At 42.1% G+C, this 14,636-nt stretch overlaps 1 protein-coding gene across 3 annotated transcripts in view; it reads right to left on the reverse strand.

Annotated features, from left to right (window-relative positions):
- Positions 1–940: 940 nt before the first annotated feature.
- Positions 941–14,636, reverse strand: part of CNGA3 (cyclic nucleotide gated channel alpha 3) — a 30,753-nt gene continuing 17,057 nt past the window's right edge. For 2 of the 3 annotated variants that reach the window (XM_017737008.1, XM_008635797.2), the window contains exons 6-9: positions 11,346–11,465; positions 9,081–9,188; positions 8,061–8,167; positions 941–4,860 (exon numbers count right to left, since the gene is read on the reverse strand). In XM_017737008.1, the coding sequence (XP_017592497.1) occupies positions 3,452–4,860; positions 8,061–8,167; positions 9,081–9,188; positions 11,346–11,465 (1,744 nt within the window). In that variant the 3' untranslated portion in view covers positions 941–3,451. The remainder of the gene's footprint in view (positions 4,861–8,060; positions 8,168–9,080; positions 9,189–11,345; positions 11,466–14,636) is intronic. The other variant, XM_017737009.1, reaches the window with a different exon arrangement.

Genomic DNA, 14,636 nt, shown 5'->3' on the forward strand with positions numbered 1-14,636 from the left:
TTGTGCTACTTCTGAAGTCCAGTTAATTGAATTTTCTAGGGTAGTTTTCTGCTGTAAAAACTGTAAAGTAGAATAATAGTAGGGAATGAGGGTAAAAGGATGGGGTGCTACTACTGAGAGCACTTCAGAGAGGAGCAAGGCTGAAATCATTTGCTGTCAGAGTACCGGGTTCATAGCTTGAGAGCCTTTCCCTGGAAAAGCCCACTCTGAGCAGGAGCTGGAGCCTGTTGTGCCACTCCACCACCTTTCCTCTCCTTTTGTATGTGGAGCAGATGTTCAGACATCTCAGACTTTGCCCATCTGGTGTCTCACTCTGCACAGGCAGTTTGGAGCAGCAGTACCAGCCCATGGCTACCCACTTAGGCCCATGTGAAGTGAGTGCTGTGGCCATTAAACCTATTTCTAAATACAAGGCCTACGTTCAAATGCTCTGTAAGCACTGCCCTGTTCCGTGCTTTCTCTTGGGGCAGGGTTGAAGGACAAGTCCAGCCCAGTCTGTGCCAGGCAATTTTTGGTAGGTGACCTGTGTGCAAGTAGCAGAAAGCTGCACACACTTCTGCTAGACAAGACACTGTCCCTGCTGTGCCACCCTGCCTGGAGCTGGGAAGGGAAAGACAGGAGACAGGTGGCAGCAGCATGAAGAGCCTGGCAGGCTCTGCGCCCCATGGGACCTGGCACCCCTTGGGCAGTGGGATAATGGTCAGGCTCTTGTGCCTGTGTGGTATCTGCAAACAGGGATGGTGTCAAAAGTGGGCCCACGACCAAAGCTGTGTGCCAGCTGCCCTGCAGTGAGGGGAGACCACCATTCCCACTTGGTTTTCTGTCACTTCAGATCTCTGTTCCAGCTAACGATTTTCTGGGCCGTGTAATGTTGACATGATCAAAGTCTGTCATGAAACACTAAAATCTAGAGGGATATGGAAAAGAGAAAACACAGAGGTGCTTGAACAGTACTCAAAGTATTTTAATGTACATGTTGTAGCCACATTAAAGAAGAGGAAAAAACATCTTACAGAGATGAAAGACGTCAAAGGATGTGATTTCATCATGCCAGAAGCTGTATGTTTCAAAGTGAAGCCAATAGCATCAAAATGCTCTTTTTCTGGCATATGAAAACCAGATCAAGAGGCACGGAAAGGGAAGAGCAAACATGTATTTAACTGATAGATTAGGCTGTTCTGATCCATCAGGTAAAGAAGCAGTCCTGTGTTTGTAGGGTTTTTAAACAGGTATAAATTCGGTATAGAGTACTTTGAACAGTTTTACTCACCCTAGTGGACTGGAACAGCTGTGCTGTGTTGGGTGACAGGTATTTACAGAGAATGATGACTGATGGAGAACATGTTGATATGCACAAAACCCCTACCAGATACCAGGTGGCTTTGAGTCACACAACAGTGAATGTCAGCCAAGGCGAGTGCAGTACCCACCTCTGTCACGAGGTGAAAGCTGCAAGTTGAGCAGCCTGTGACGGCACCATCGGTGCTCACAGGGGCACCCTGCAATAAGCCCAGCTCCACCTAAGCCCTGCCTGCCTCTGGGCGGGACCAAGGGCATTACACCCCTGACAAAACCAGCCTCTCGCAGTTCCCCCATTTCTCTCAAGCCCTTAAAGAAAATAAGGACAAGATTCAGCTGATGGAGTACGGAGTAGCAGAGTGCCACTGGCCACATACAGATCTTGGCTACTTTCCAAACCACTTGTTACCATCAGTGGATATTTTGGTAACAGCAGTTAAGCCCAATTTAGGGAAGATCTGTAAGTGTAGTTGGCTTCTAGGCTAACAGTAACAGGAGTTTAGACATGGGCCATGTGTGGACTTTACTACCCAGTGGTTGCTTTGCCAGTGTTGTTGGCAAAGCCCCATTCCTTAATCACTGACAGATTTGTCTCCCTCATCAGGCTCAGAAATGTCAATAGAAGGGGAGAGCTGCTTGCCTAGCGACAAGGGCTTACTCTGAGCAGTAGTACTCAGTTTAGCAAAACTGTCTCTTTTCATTCCACTACCACCCAGTTACACCACCCTCTTCTCAGTGAGTTTCTCACCAATTTTCCAACAGGCCATCAATCCCAGATACTGTTGTAAGGGCTGAAAACAAAAGTCAGAGCACTGCCCTTAGTAATACCTAATGCCACTGGAGGATCCCATGCTGTACATGCTGAACAGCCTCTGCTACTCCATACTTTTCAAAAGCCAGTGAGATACAGGAGGATGAAAGTAACATAGGGAAAGTTGCATGACAGCAAAATACTGTACAGCAAAAAATGAAAGCTAGTATCTTCTGCATCCTCCCTAACTAATGGAAACATGGTAATGTGACAACTATTTTGGAGAAAAGATGGCAGTAAACAGCAAAGGGAGATGGAGTAGACATGCTTAGAAGAAATGAAAAGGAAGAAAACAAAGGCCTAAGTGAGTGGAATGACTTTGCAACACAGGGCTTGCTCTCCCTGCCTTTCAGCAACCCTGTTGTGGGAGCAAGCTGCCTGGCAGGCAAGGAAAGCCTGCCCTGCTGGGCCATGGGATTTCTCAGTAGCCTCCCTCAGGGACTGCCCACTTGCCAGGGAGTTCACTCAGCACCCTACATATGGGAGCTGCATGCACCAGGGCCCTCTTTTCCCAGCTTCGGTGAAGCCATATTGCCCCAGACACCTTCCACCAGCAGGCTTTAGGGGACTCCTTTCCAAGTGTGGGTTTTACCAGTGGGGATGGAACTGGGCTAAAAAAAGCAGAAGGGAGGATCCCCCCTCTGTCCCCTTGTGAAGCAGTTGCAGACCAGCAAAGGCTGTCACAGACCCTGCCAGAAGGGACATGAATAAGCACTGCTACTCTGTCAGCATGGTCCTTTGTGCAGAGCCCAGCTCATTAGAGAGAATCAGACTAAAGCATCTGGATGTACGGCTATTCCGTACACGTGCAGGGTGCACTGCAAGGGCCAGGTACCTGACACTGCTTAGCTGTCGTCCAACTGTTTGCACAGACTGTGAAAGAACAAAGATTTTGAGAAACCCAGACATACATCCATGTATTTAATCAGCTACTAAAGTAGCAAGTTAGAGCAGGGTACCCTATAAATATTTTTTAAGCTCTCAAAAAGAAAAGAAATTAATCCCTTCAAGTACAATGCCTTCTTAACGCATGATGCGCAGGAAGAGACAATGTGTCAAGACCCACAGGTACCAAACAAAACAGACATTCTGAGCATGACTTGTAAGAAACCCACTCTCAGTACAAAAAAGTACCCAAGTGCCAGACCAAATCTCCCCCAAGAAGAAAGTGACAGTGTTCTATTTACAAGAAAATACTGCTTCAGTTAAAAATGCTAAAAACCATTCTCTTGAGTTCATATAAAAATAATTATGTCTATGTATGCACACACATATTTACATACATTTATGGCTTTCAGTGCTTCAACTTTCTCCAATAAATGAGGAAATATAAATACTCCATTACTGCTTTTTCTCCTCCTCAGGTTTTTCAGCCTCTGCTTCTGCAATTGATAAGCTGCCACTACCATATTTTTTCACTCGGGTTTCTACTCTGGCAAGTCTCTGTTTCACCTTTTGTTGAGCTGAGGAGTATTCTGCCAAGAGCCTCGCAAACCTAGTCTGCAGCGTATCCAGAGCTACTTCAAGTCGTCCTATTTTTTCTTCCAAGTCTTTTGGGTCAGCTCCCGCTTTTGCTGCCTCCTCATCTATTAAATTGTCTTTCATTAGAATTTGACGTCCTTTCTCTTCCAGAGCCTTTTTGGCTTCTGGATATTCTGTGAGAGCTTCCATTAAATCATCCTTAGACAAGCAGAACAAATCAGAATAACCAATACTCCTAATGTTGGCTGTCCTCCTGTTGCCAGATTTGCTACCTTTGATGTTTAGGATGCTGATTTCACCAAAGTAGCTGCCATCACTTAGGACTACAAATTGGGTTATGCCATCATCCGCCACCACAGCCAATTTCCCCTCTTTGATAATGTACATTTCTCTTCCAATATCTCCTTTTTTGCAAATGTAGTCCCCAGGACTGAAGACTGTAGGTTTCAGTTTCAGCACCAGCTCAATGAGAAGTCCAGCTTCACAATCCTGGAATATACGCACTTTCCTCAGTGTGTCCAAATGGACATTGATGGCAATTTCAGCTTTCAACTTGTCAGGCAGATTTTTGAGAACTTCCTTCTCATCCACTGTTTTCTTGTTGGTCCAGAGGTAATCAAACCACTTAATAACCCTGGCTTCCAAATCCTTAGTCACTTTTCGGAATTGCATGTACTGTTTAATGGAATCCACTTTGGCCTGGAACTCTGCCCTGGAAGCATTCATGTTGGAAATCATAGAGCCGACATTACCGACAATGGTAGCAAAGATGAGCACGCCCACCAGGAAGTCGATGACCACAAAGAGATACTCCTCATCTTTCACGGGGGGCGGTGTTTCTCCAATGGTTGTCAGCGTGAGGGTCGACCAGTACAGGCTGTAAATGTACTTCCTGGACAGGCGCGCGTACTCCGGAACAGACACGTTGGGATACACCCAGGAGTCGGTTCCAAACCCGATCACCTTCGATATCGCAAAGTATATACACGCGTTCCAATGGATGATGATAAGAATGTACAACACGAGATTGCCGATACGGAACATGTTCGGATAATTTGTCCTGGTCTCAGTACGGTCAAAAAACTCGAAGAGCCGAGCGATCCTCAGCAAGCGGTTAAATCGGAGCTCAGGGTAGTTCAAACCAAGCTTGACATATGCCAGGTCCGTTGGCACAAGAGACAGCACGTCCAGTTTGAACTGCATAGTGCTGGTATAATGTTCTCGTAATTTCTTCTCGTCCTTAACTAGCAAGCCTTGTTCAAGGAAGCCTTCGGAGAATTAAAAGGATTTTACTTGTTAGAATAAAAATACCATCAGCAGTAGTGAGTGACTTACATTTCAGACCTGAGCATGTTAAAATTTGTACTGTTATGCCTACAGACATTGATACACTATGAGGTCATTTAATTGCATATTTAAATATTTCAATCAAGTTTCAAAGCTGATATATAATGATTAAGAACAATGACTCTATTATCACCGCAGTGCTCTCTGAGGCTTTCCACTCTATTCTGGGACAGCTGTATCTTTTTCTTGTAAGTATCTTTGCAAAAAAAAAAAAGAGTCTAATTTTTCATGAAGCAATGGCCTGAGTCATAACTAAAGTTAAGCAAGTATTAAGCAATTGCATATAAAATAGGAGTGGAGTATTTTTAAATCAATACCAAGTAGGTATAATGGATTGTTGGAAACTTTTTCCAAACAATATAGATATCCTTGAAATAAAGAAATACAGTTACCTCCCTCCCTAAATCATGTTTTTCCTCTTGTGTCCAATGTTAAAACCGACAGGATTTTCCTTGGTTTGCACTTTTTTGTGTTTCTAGTGAGAGAGCTACTAAGCGGAATTTCACACATCAATATTTCTTCATTACAAAGACTTTGAAAAGTATTAGATTAAAAAAATTTACGAGTAGATCTAAACTGCAGTAAGAAACCTTTACTGCAGACAGTACAGCCACAGTGCTCTTTTGTGCCTCTGAGAGCATTAAAAATGTTCCACAAGGAACAGTCTATGCACTGCAATATACTTGCTTCAATTGCAAGTGGAGATAGCCAACTGTTGGCCAACCGGGCTACTCAGGAGAAAAAGTCCACTGAGAAAAAACCAAAGCATTCCCAGTATATCCAGGATTATCACATTTGATTAATCCCTTAGCAATCTAAAGTTTTCTCAGGGAAGTATCTGCATTTCTTTGTGCCCGACACAGCACGTCTGTATTTCTGGAATGTGTGGTATATCTGTAGATGCCTCATCTATTTGTGTGTATCTGGCTTTGGATCTGCAAACTGATGGCAACTACAAATGGAAGTAGCTCCTGTGCTATGCATGTGTTGCCTCCCAGAAAACTGCTGAAAAAGCTGGTCAAATATGCCCTTTAGTTATACAACTAAACAGAAAAGCTGGCTAGCCTGATGAATTTCTGATACACAATTATGCAAATTAACGTTGAAAACACCTTCCTCCTGAAGGGAGATAAAATCTCTCTGCTTTTTGTTCCCTTATGGAACTAAAGTCTTCTAGTAAAATCTTTTGAAAGCATTAGAATACAGGCTATGCTAAACACTACCAGCTGCTGACACATGAATCTTTTCTGTTTCACAGTGTACAGTCACCAAATAGGTGAAATGCAGTCCAACTGGTCCTGCAGCTAGACAGAAAAGCACCATGGAGAAGCTGATGATCAGAGTAGTTGTGGGGCTACCCAGATCTCAGTTCAAAGGCAGATCCTGCCCTCAGACAGCAGGAAGCCACACTCTTCCCCAAAGGCTTCCAGGGCAGATGGACCTTGCAGGTTCACAGGAAAAGGCAGCAGGCAAAGGCAGAGCCAGGAGGGACTGTTAAGAGAGTTGACAAAGATTTTGCCACCTAAAAGAAGCAACTTCTTTCTTGGAGTGCCTGGAACTGCAAAAGACACCTGCACTGATGCATTCGGGAGATGCATCCAGCAATTCTGCAGTTGCAAGCCAGGCAGCAAATTCAAATTCCAGCCAGGCTTTAACAGCCATATAATCATTATCAGGACAACTCATGGAAATTTGTAACTTGCCTTGCCTGGACATGCCTAATTTCTGCTCTGTTCTTTCCCATTACAGTAACAGATACAACTGCAGAAGCTAAATTTAGTTGGCACATTTGACATTTTAACTACACAAAGAAGATTAAGCCCTCCCATCCTGCCCCAAATACAGCAGTCTTGTGATTTAGGCTGGTACCTGAAACTGACTTTCCTGTTGAAAAAGGTACTTGCTAAGTTTAAGAATTTGGCTTGCCATGACTTGTGTGCTTCCCACATGACAGCATTTTTAGCCCGTCTTGTAATTATGTTTACAACTCGTCACAGGCCATAATTAATATCAAGCTGTTAGTATGACTTTAAATAAATAAATAGATAAAATTGGCAAGATGTTAAAATGAAAGATTTATAATTACTCTCATTTTTTTAATGATCAGTGTTGTTTTGGACCCTTTCAAGGGACGTTTTGAGGCTGTGTCTGTACCAGTGACGAGAATGAGACAGGAAATGTTTTCTGGCCCAAGACTAGCTACCACGACAGCTTCTATTCACATGTAAGTTCTTCCAGGCCCCTCCAAAAACACCACCATGAACAACACCCAACCTCCGCTGTCTTCCTAGCTGTGCCCAGACACCAGGTGTTCACTAGCATGGACCAAAGTGCAAGCACCAAAGTGCATCAAGGACTATTCAGCAACTTGGTGATATGGTTCATTGTATGTCATTACTTAGGCCTATATTACAACCTTGTTCAGTTTAAAACAGATAGCACTTTAGGGTTAGAATCTCAGCCTGCCTGGATTACAGAAACAGGGGCAAGAAGTTGAAAAGAACCACTTCACGCATAGCATGGCACAGCCCTCACAGATCCTCTGGGTTCACACTTCCTCCAGGAAGGCAGGACCTAAGCAGAGGTTCCCAGGTTAAACCTATCCCATCACCAGGCAGTGGGAAACCCAGCCAGGACCTTGTAGAGGCTGCAAGAAGCACAGCTGGTGGCAGAGGGGCTGCACTGCCTGTTCCCAGTGTAGGACCTGAACAGACTGAAGTCTGAGACAGGTGCCAGGTGTTGCACTTGACTAACTCAATAACCACTTCTGACCAGGATGCTGCACAGCTTGGTTAAGAAAACAGCACTTGTGAGGTGCAGTTGGTTTCCTGCCCCAAGTGCCCTATTGTCCCTTCCCCACACAGCCTGTTACAGTGGCTATTCACTCAGTATCTGGCATGCCTGTTACTGACAGAACTGAATTTACAGACAAGTGAAGAGCAAGTGTTGGAATGTCCAGTCTTAAAAAAATCCAAACTGATCAGACATTTAATCTTCCCAAAGCCTCCAGTGTTGCATTCTGACAGGATATTACAGTGGTCAGACCCCACAGGGGAATCTTTGTTTCCACCCTTTATATACAGGCAGCATTTGAAAACACTAAAATCCCAGAAGGACTCACCTGTTCTGAATCTGACGAGCATGTCAAGAAGATAGATAATATCAGATACATAATCCAAGAACAGCCACATTTTAATATGGTCCATTTGTAGCTCATCAAAGCAGGCTCTAAAGAAACAAAAGATTTAAAGAAAAAAAATTAGGCCAACTGCATAAGCAGAGTACTTGCATTATGTGTCCTAGCAGCATGTTAGTGCACATTTCTGGAACAGAAATATTACAGGCAGCATATCTCCATGCCCAGACATCTGCACACTGGAGCTATGTCCAAACAGACACCAGGATCTTTCAGAATTCAAAGGTGTTCTGGACAGGAATAAAACTCAAACACATATATGCCACACAAGTGCACTTATGGAGGATTACACATATCCCTACAATTAAAACTGCACCAGATTTCACAGAATAAACATCTCCATGAAAATAATTCCCAAATAAAAGATTTTTTTCTCAGTGGCAAGCCATCCTCATCTCTCCCTACCATCTTACACAGTGTAAGGAAACCATTTCCACAGCCCCCCATCACTTTCACTAAAGCTGATTTCCACATTCTACCATGAAAAAAAATACTCGAGTTAAATCTTCGTGCCCTTCGAGCATCCAAAAGAGGCACTATATGAATTTAAGAGGCCCCACCACTGCCCATATTCCTCCCTTCTGTTGTCTCCTGGGTAATGAGAAGCCCTCGTTCCTGGCGCAGTGCTTAGGGAGACGGCTGCAGTGGCCAGGACACAGCTCAGCCGCCAGCCAGCAGGTGGCACACAAAGGCCACACCAGCGCTCATGAGGATGCTCAGGATGAGGTTGCAAGTTACATCCACCTGCTTTTAGACAAAAAGGGAAAAAAAAATAAACACTGGCACCTACTCCCAGTGGTACGCATAACATATATCCCAAGGGGTATATGAACTGTAAATCTTCTAGGTAAGTCACTCAAAAGATACTGCAGGGAGATAAGAGAGTGACTTACATAGGAAACATAGTGATTGAAATGCAAAATTGTTACTAACTAAAATCCGTACCTGCACACTAGCATACACCAGTTATAGAACACGGGTGCTGCAATTATGGTCAGCCAGTTGTAGTACAGATTGCTTGAAGGATCTATCACAAAGACCTCTTTTTTCTGCCTGAAAAGCAAAACATGCAGATTTACACTGAAAATGTAAGCAAGCAACCTGCTGGATCTCCCTATTCTTGAGACTGCTCATCTCATCATAAACTCACAGCTACCTGAGAAGAGAAAGTATCCATGCAGGCAGTGCAGATGGGATACCAGGGAGCCCATCTGACAAGCTCTATTTCTTTGTTTGACCCAACTTTGGAAAAAGTAAGAGTGGAAAGAGAAACACAGACATTCGTGTCTCCCAGGCTGAAACCCACAGCCTTGTGTTTTAAGCACCACAATGAAAAAAAAGTTAATTGTTAAATGTTTCTTATGATCACTCTGGTTAGAAGGTTACCTTTCATCACTAGAGAAAGAGCCTTCCTTTGCAGGCTAATTTTTGATTTGTAGCAAATTCTATTATGGAAATGACTGCATAAGCACACATTTGAACAAGTAAAACACATGTATTCAAATACATGTCTGTAAAAGTAAGAATCTTTGTGTGCATATGCACATACAGTGTGTGTGACTAAAGCTGAAACATGTCTTAGTATGTAAAGGCAAATTTCACACATTCACAGTCCTGGCTCCTTAGGCCTCACAACAAGGAAGTGATGCTAAAGGAAGCATACAGGCCTGGAATGTAAAGACTTAAAGAACAGCATGACTAATGGCAAAGAGTATGCTCAGAAGTGCCCACCTCCAGCATGAGAAAGGTTGATATGGAATAGAGAGCAATTAGGCATGTAATCAGAGGAAATATGTATTAGTGGGTTTGAGGTCCACAGCTGCAAAATTATTTCAACAGTAAAAGTGTGATCTATGGACTGTATAATAGTTGTGTGAGCAGGCAGTGGTTGAATACATATTTGTGTGACTTTTCCTAATCTCCAAGAATGTAAATATATTAAAACGAAATTATAATTTATTTCATATTTGTGTGTATTTCTGGCATTACCATTGCTGTCAGCTGAATGTCCAGGTGATGTGAGTAAAGGAAGCAGCTTTAATCTAAAAAGTTTGGGTTGGACTTGATGATCTTAGAGGTCTCTTCCAAACTGGTGATTCTGTGATTCTGTGAAGTATTTACTTTACCATCTTCACTACTGGTTTTAAACCATTTCTTCTAGAAAACTGGTCACCACCTCAAAACTGGTGATCATGAAATATGGTCTTTATATGTCAGAGTACACTACCTTGTAGACATTAAAACATTAATTTTCTTTGACAAAATTTTTCAAAACACTTTCGGCTACTGCAAAGCTCAGTCTTTCACTACAGAGTAATTAAAGCCAAAAGAGAGTGCTTAGAACAAAGGCTTTCTAATTGGAAAAAAAAATTAAAAGCTTTGATTAATAAAGATCTTAAGATCAATCAGATTCCATTTGGAATGCCCCCAAGTCTATATAGCATGTGCCACCATATACATACATATAAACCTACAGTATATTACTCTAACATACTCCTCAACTGTGAAGTCCACTCAAATACGCTCTCTTTTTATCTGCCATCATTGTTACTTTCAATCACTGGAAATACAAATGGTACCATATTTCGGTCAGCTTTAGGGGAACAAAGCAAGAACAGGATCCATTTCTGTCAAAAGCATTCAAATTACCTCTTTTTGTTGCAGAAATACACCATCCCCTAACCAAGAGAAGCAAATTTTAGTGATCACTAGCAATGAACTGCACCATATTAAGTAATTAAATATACTAGTCAGTGAAATAACTAAACTTACTAGCAAACCTTTAATTTTCTGCATGTAAGATATTTCTACATGGTAACACGAGCCAGACTTTTGGTTCATCTGCTCTGAATCGTTATGGAAATTCTGGAACAATGAAAAGTCTGTGCAGCTCTGCAAAGCAAGCTGCTGTCCTAAAGTGTTCTCATAATTAAAGAGTGATCTTCAACTCAAAGTAACCAGAGGTAGCTCAATTCCCTTTTACTGACATAGGAAGCTGTTTCTGAGAGATCTAAACACAGGTCTTCAAGATGAAACAACTTTGCTGAGCAGTTGAAACCTTCCCAAAGGGGAAAATGTATTAAAGATTTGACAAGCTAAGAATCTGCAGTCTACAGAACAACAGTTGTAAAAGTGTTACAGTGAAATGCTATACCATGTTCTGCAGTGTAGGAGACGTGTTACAATCACACATACATTCTTTATACTTACTCTTCCTTTTTCTTATCATCTTTTTTGTCATCTTTTTTGTCATCTTTCTTTTCCTCTTTCTTTTCCTCTTTCTTTTCCTCTTTTTTCTCCTCTTTAACCTCTTTCTTTTCTTCCTTTTTGCTGTGCAACATAATGCAAGGCTTAGCAATATTACCAATACTGAGTGGTTAAGGGGGAAGGTGGAGGTTTGGGAAACTAGACTAGACCCCAGACAGAGTAGGACAGGGATCCAACTGGAAAAGAGGGTTTACAGGCTGAGACCTCTCACTCTGACACCACCACACCATCACATCAGGTAACCAGCTGGCTGATTCTCTGCCTTAGTCACCCACACCTTCTTGACCTTTTCACACATCAGTGTACCAGGCTGATTTTAAGTAAATGCTTTCAGTTTGACTGACTCTTAAGAACCCAGGCATCTAAAAAGAAACCTATCAAAGGATGACAGAATGTGAAATGGCTTAACAAACTGTCAACTTTCTTTGCACAGCCAAAACCCCACTGTGACTGTCTGAAGCTTTCATGGTAATTATACAAAATGAGGCTAAATCTCCTCTCATGCTTATTTAAAACCAGCAAAATTTTAATTAATTAATTGCCTCTGCATCTGACTTGCCCCATTCTTAGGTTTGTCTGAACAGAAGAGTCTTGTAATATGTTAGCTTATGCAGACAAGCCCACAAATACTTTTCAAACTTGCAGAAAGTTAATGTCTCTCTCAAGATTCTGTCAATACTTTATCTTAAAGCTAGATTTGCTACATGCCTTGGTCAAGAATCATGTAATGTGATGTGAAGAACCGTCCTCATTTACACGAGCAGAAAATCCATCATCTGAGATCTCCTTCTTTTTTATTTGAAATTTGTCTAGTCCTTGAAGCAGAAAGTGCCCCCCTTAGACAGAAAAGCCTAAGAGTGCTCCTCACACTACAGTGTATGTGGGTAACGAAACTCCCCACACATAATGTCTGGTTTGAATGAATGCCATGGATTCCTGCTCCCTTGGGAGCTTTGTGTTCTCCTCTGAACGGCCAAGACTGGGTCTGAGTCTCCCTTTGCACTGGTGTCAAGCATGGACAAATTAGTTTAATGACAGCAACATCCCACAGCAAGGACAGAATATGCAATAATGCTGCTTGCAGGACTTGTACTTTCCATGCACACTTGCTCACATTGCTCAGGCCAGAAAGGTCTGTGCTGTGAATGGCAGTCACATCTAGGAATGTGCTTGTTACAGGGAGAAAGGAGGGCTCCAAAGGAGATGACAGCCACCAATTTTAAGATAGTAGCAGCTTTCACCAACCAGCAGTGAGCACCTGTTCCAGTTCTCACCCTTAGACATTTCCATAGTGATGCACCACCACAGTGTTCTTTGGAAAAGCCAAGACTCATTTGCTAAAAAATGCTGAGATCCTCCACTCTGCCACATCCGGGGAAATACCTACCAAGCTGACCAACACCACTGAAACCTTCAAAATTACACAGTGCAAGGGAGTAAAACTGGAGGGGAAAAGAACCTTTGGCTTGACTGATCTTCTATTTCTACATGCATCTCAAATCAAAGAAAGAGTTTTTCATTTGCCAAGGCTGATTTCCTACACAGCAGTGGGAACTGCTGCTCAAAAATTTATTTCTGTCACTGACTGCCCAGAACTTTAACACTTCATTTTCCAATCTGCCCCCAGAACTCCTCCCTGTTTAAAAAACATGTCAGGACTTCACTGCAGATTACTATGCATGGTGTCTGATCTAAAGGCAAATGCACAGTTGCTGCTGTTAGCATTAACATAGCTCCTCAACACTTCAAATGCCTGGCATTCTTACCAGAAAGGCAGAGTTACGAGTAAACAGAATTTTCAAAGGGTAGGGCCACTGTATATTTGTGGCTCTTGGTATGCAGGGAAAAGTAGGCTGAGATTGAGAATCCATCAAAAAGTCTCAGTGGTGGTGAACTTTGGAATATTTTGACAATTCCAGCTGCCTCCTATGATTAAGTTTTATTTTTTAAAAAGTGAAAAAACTTTATTTCACACAACATCTAACACCAATACTTTTTTTTTCTGGCCTGAGATCTCCTATAAACTCATCTGTCAACTACAGGTATCTTTCGTAAGTGAGGTTCTTCCATTTATGTTGCCTCTGTTCATCTTTCTGTTGTGGTAACTCCCAGCATGTCCCACTCCCATCTACTTGCAGTCTGGCAATGGAAGTCACTCAGAGGAAATGGCTGGCTATAATCAAAGACTTGAAAGCACCATGTACAGTTCCCCAAGTCCTGGCACACTTAGGTCTTTAACATAATGAAAACTCCACATTTCTTTTTCTTTACCAGTGACACTGAATAAACTGGAATCTAGTAACTAACAAAACAGTTTGTGTCTGTTCTCTTTGACCCCAACACAGCAGCATCCATGCTGTGTTTCTAAGCCGTGTGCAGCTTTAGACTTAGAAAACTACTTCATCAGCCCTTACAAAAACACTGTCATAGTCTTTGAATGAGTCAAATATTTGCATTTCTCATCTGTCAAGTACTTTGCAAATCAAGTATGTTTCAGACTGTTTGGCAGGTAGACAGACAGGTCTTGTCTTCATTTAAAAATAATGAAACATTGAAAGGATGAAAGTTTTGCCCAAGGTACATGAGTCATTGTCAGAAACAGAGTAAGGCAGAAGTATTTCTGTCCTAATCAGTCCTTTGGGCTCTGTCTAGCAGGCTTGGCTCCAGGCTTATAGCATTTCTTTTACACCAGTCTAAATAAAAATCTGCACATTTCTGTCACTGTTCACTGCACACAGATTTTCCTTTTGAATAAAAGTTATGCAAACCAAACCAAAAAGTTGCTTTAGGAGCAGGAATATCTCTTGTTCAGCTATGTGCACAAAGGTTTTGCAGCATCATTTAGAAGGTACAATTTAAACTTGCCTATGATAGAATTACTTGGAGAAAAAAAACCCCAAGAGTTTCCTAGAAGTATCTCTGACACAATCAGAAGATGTACTGATTATTTTTAAATTTTTTGTTTTCATCTGGAAAGCAATGAAAAAAATTCCTATCATTATGCATGAGAACAGATCTGCTGCTGGATACTAAAGAGCAGATGTGTCTTCAGATAGCTGTGGTCTAAGACAAACAACAAACATTGGTGCTGGGTGAATTTAAATTGCAGGAGCTCTTCACATTGTTCCATAAATTTCTCTTTGGTGTAACACTGTGAAATAGCTTGTCAATGATATTAAATAGACTCAAAAGGACAACTTCTGTCAGAGCTTCTGTGGCAATACCAGCCTTATT

This window comes from Corvus brachyrhynchos, unplaced genomic scaffold, assembly GCF_000691975.1.
Source record: "Corvus brachyrhynchos isolate BGI_N302 unplaced genomic scaffold, ASM69197v1 scaffold83, whole genome shotgun sequence".
Taxonomy (NCBI): domain Eukaryota; kingdom Metazoa; phylum Chordata; class Aves; order Passeriformes; family Corvidae; genus Corvus; species Corvus brachyrhynchos.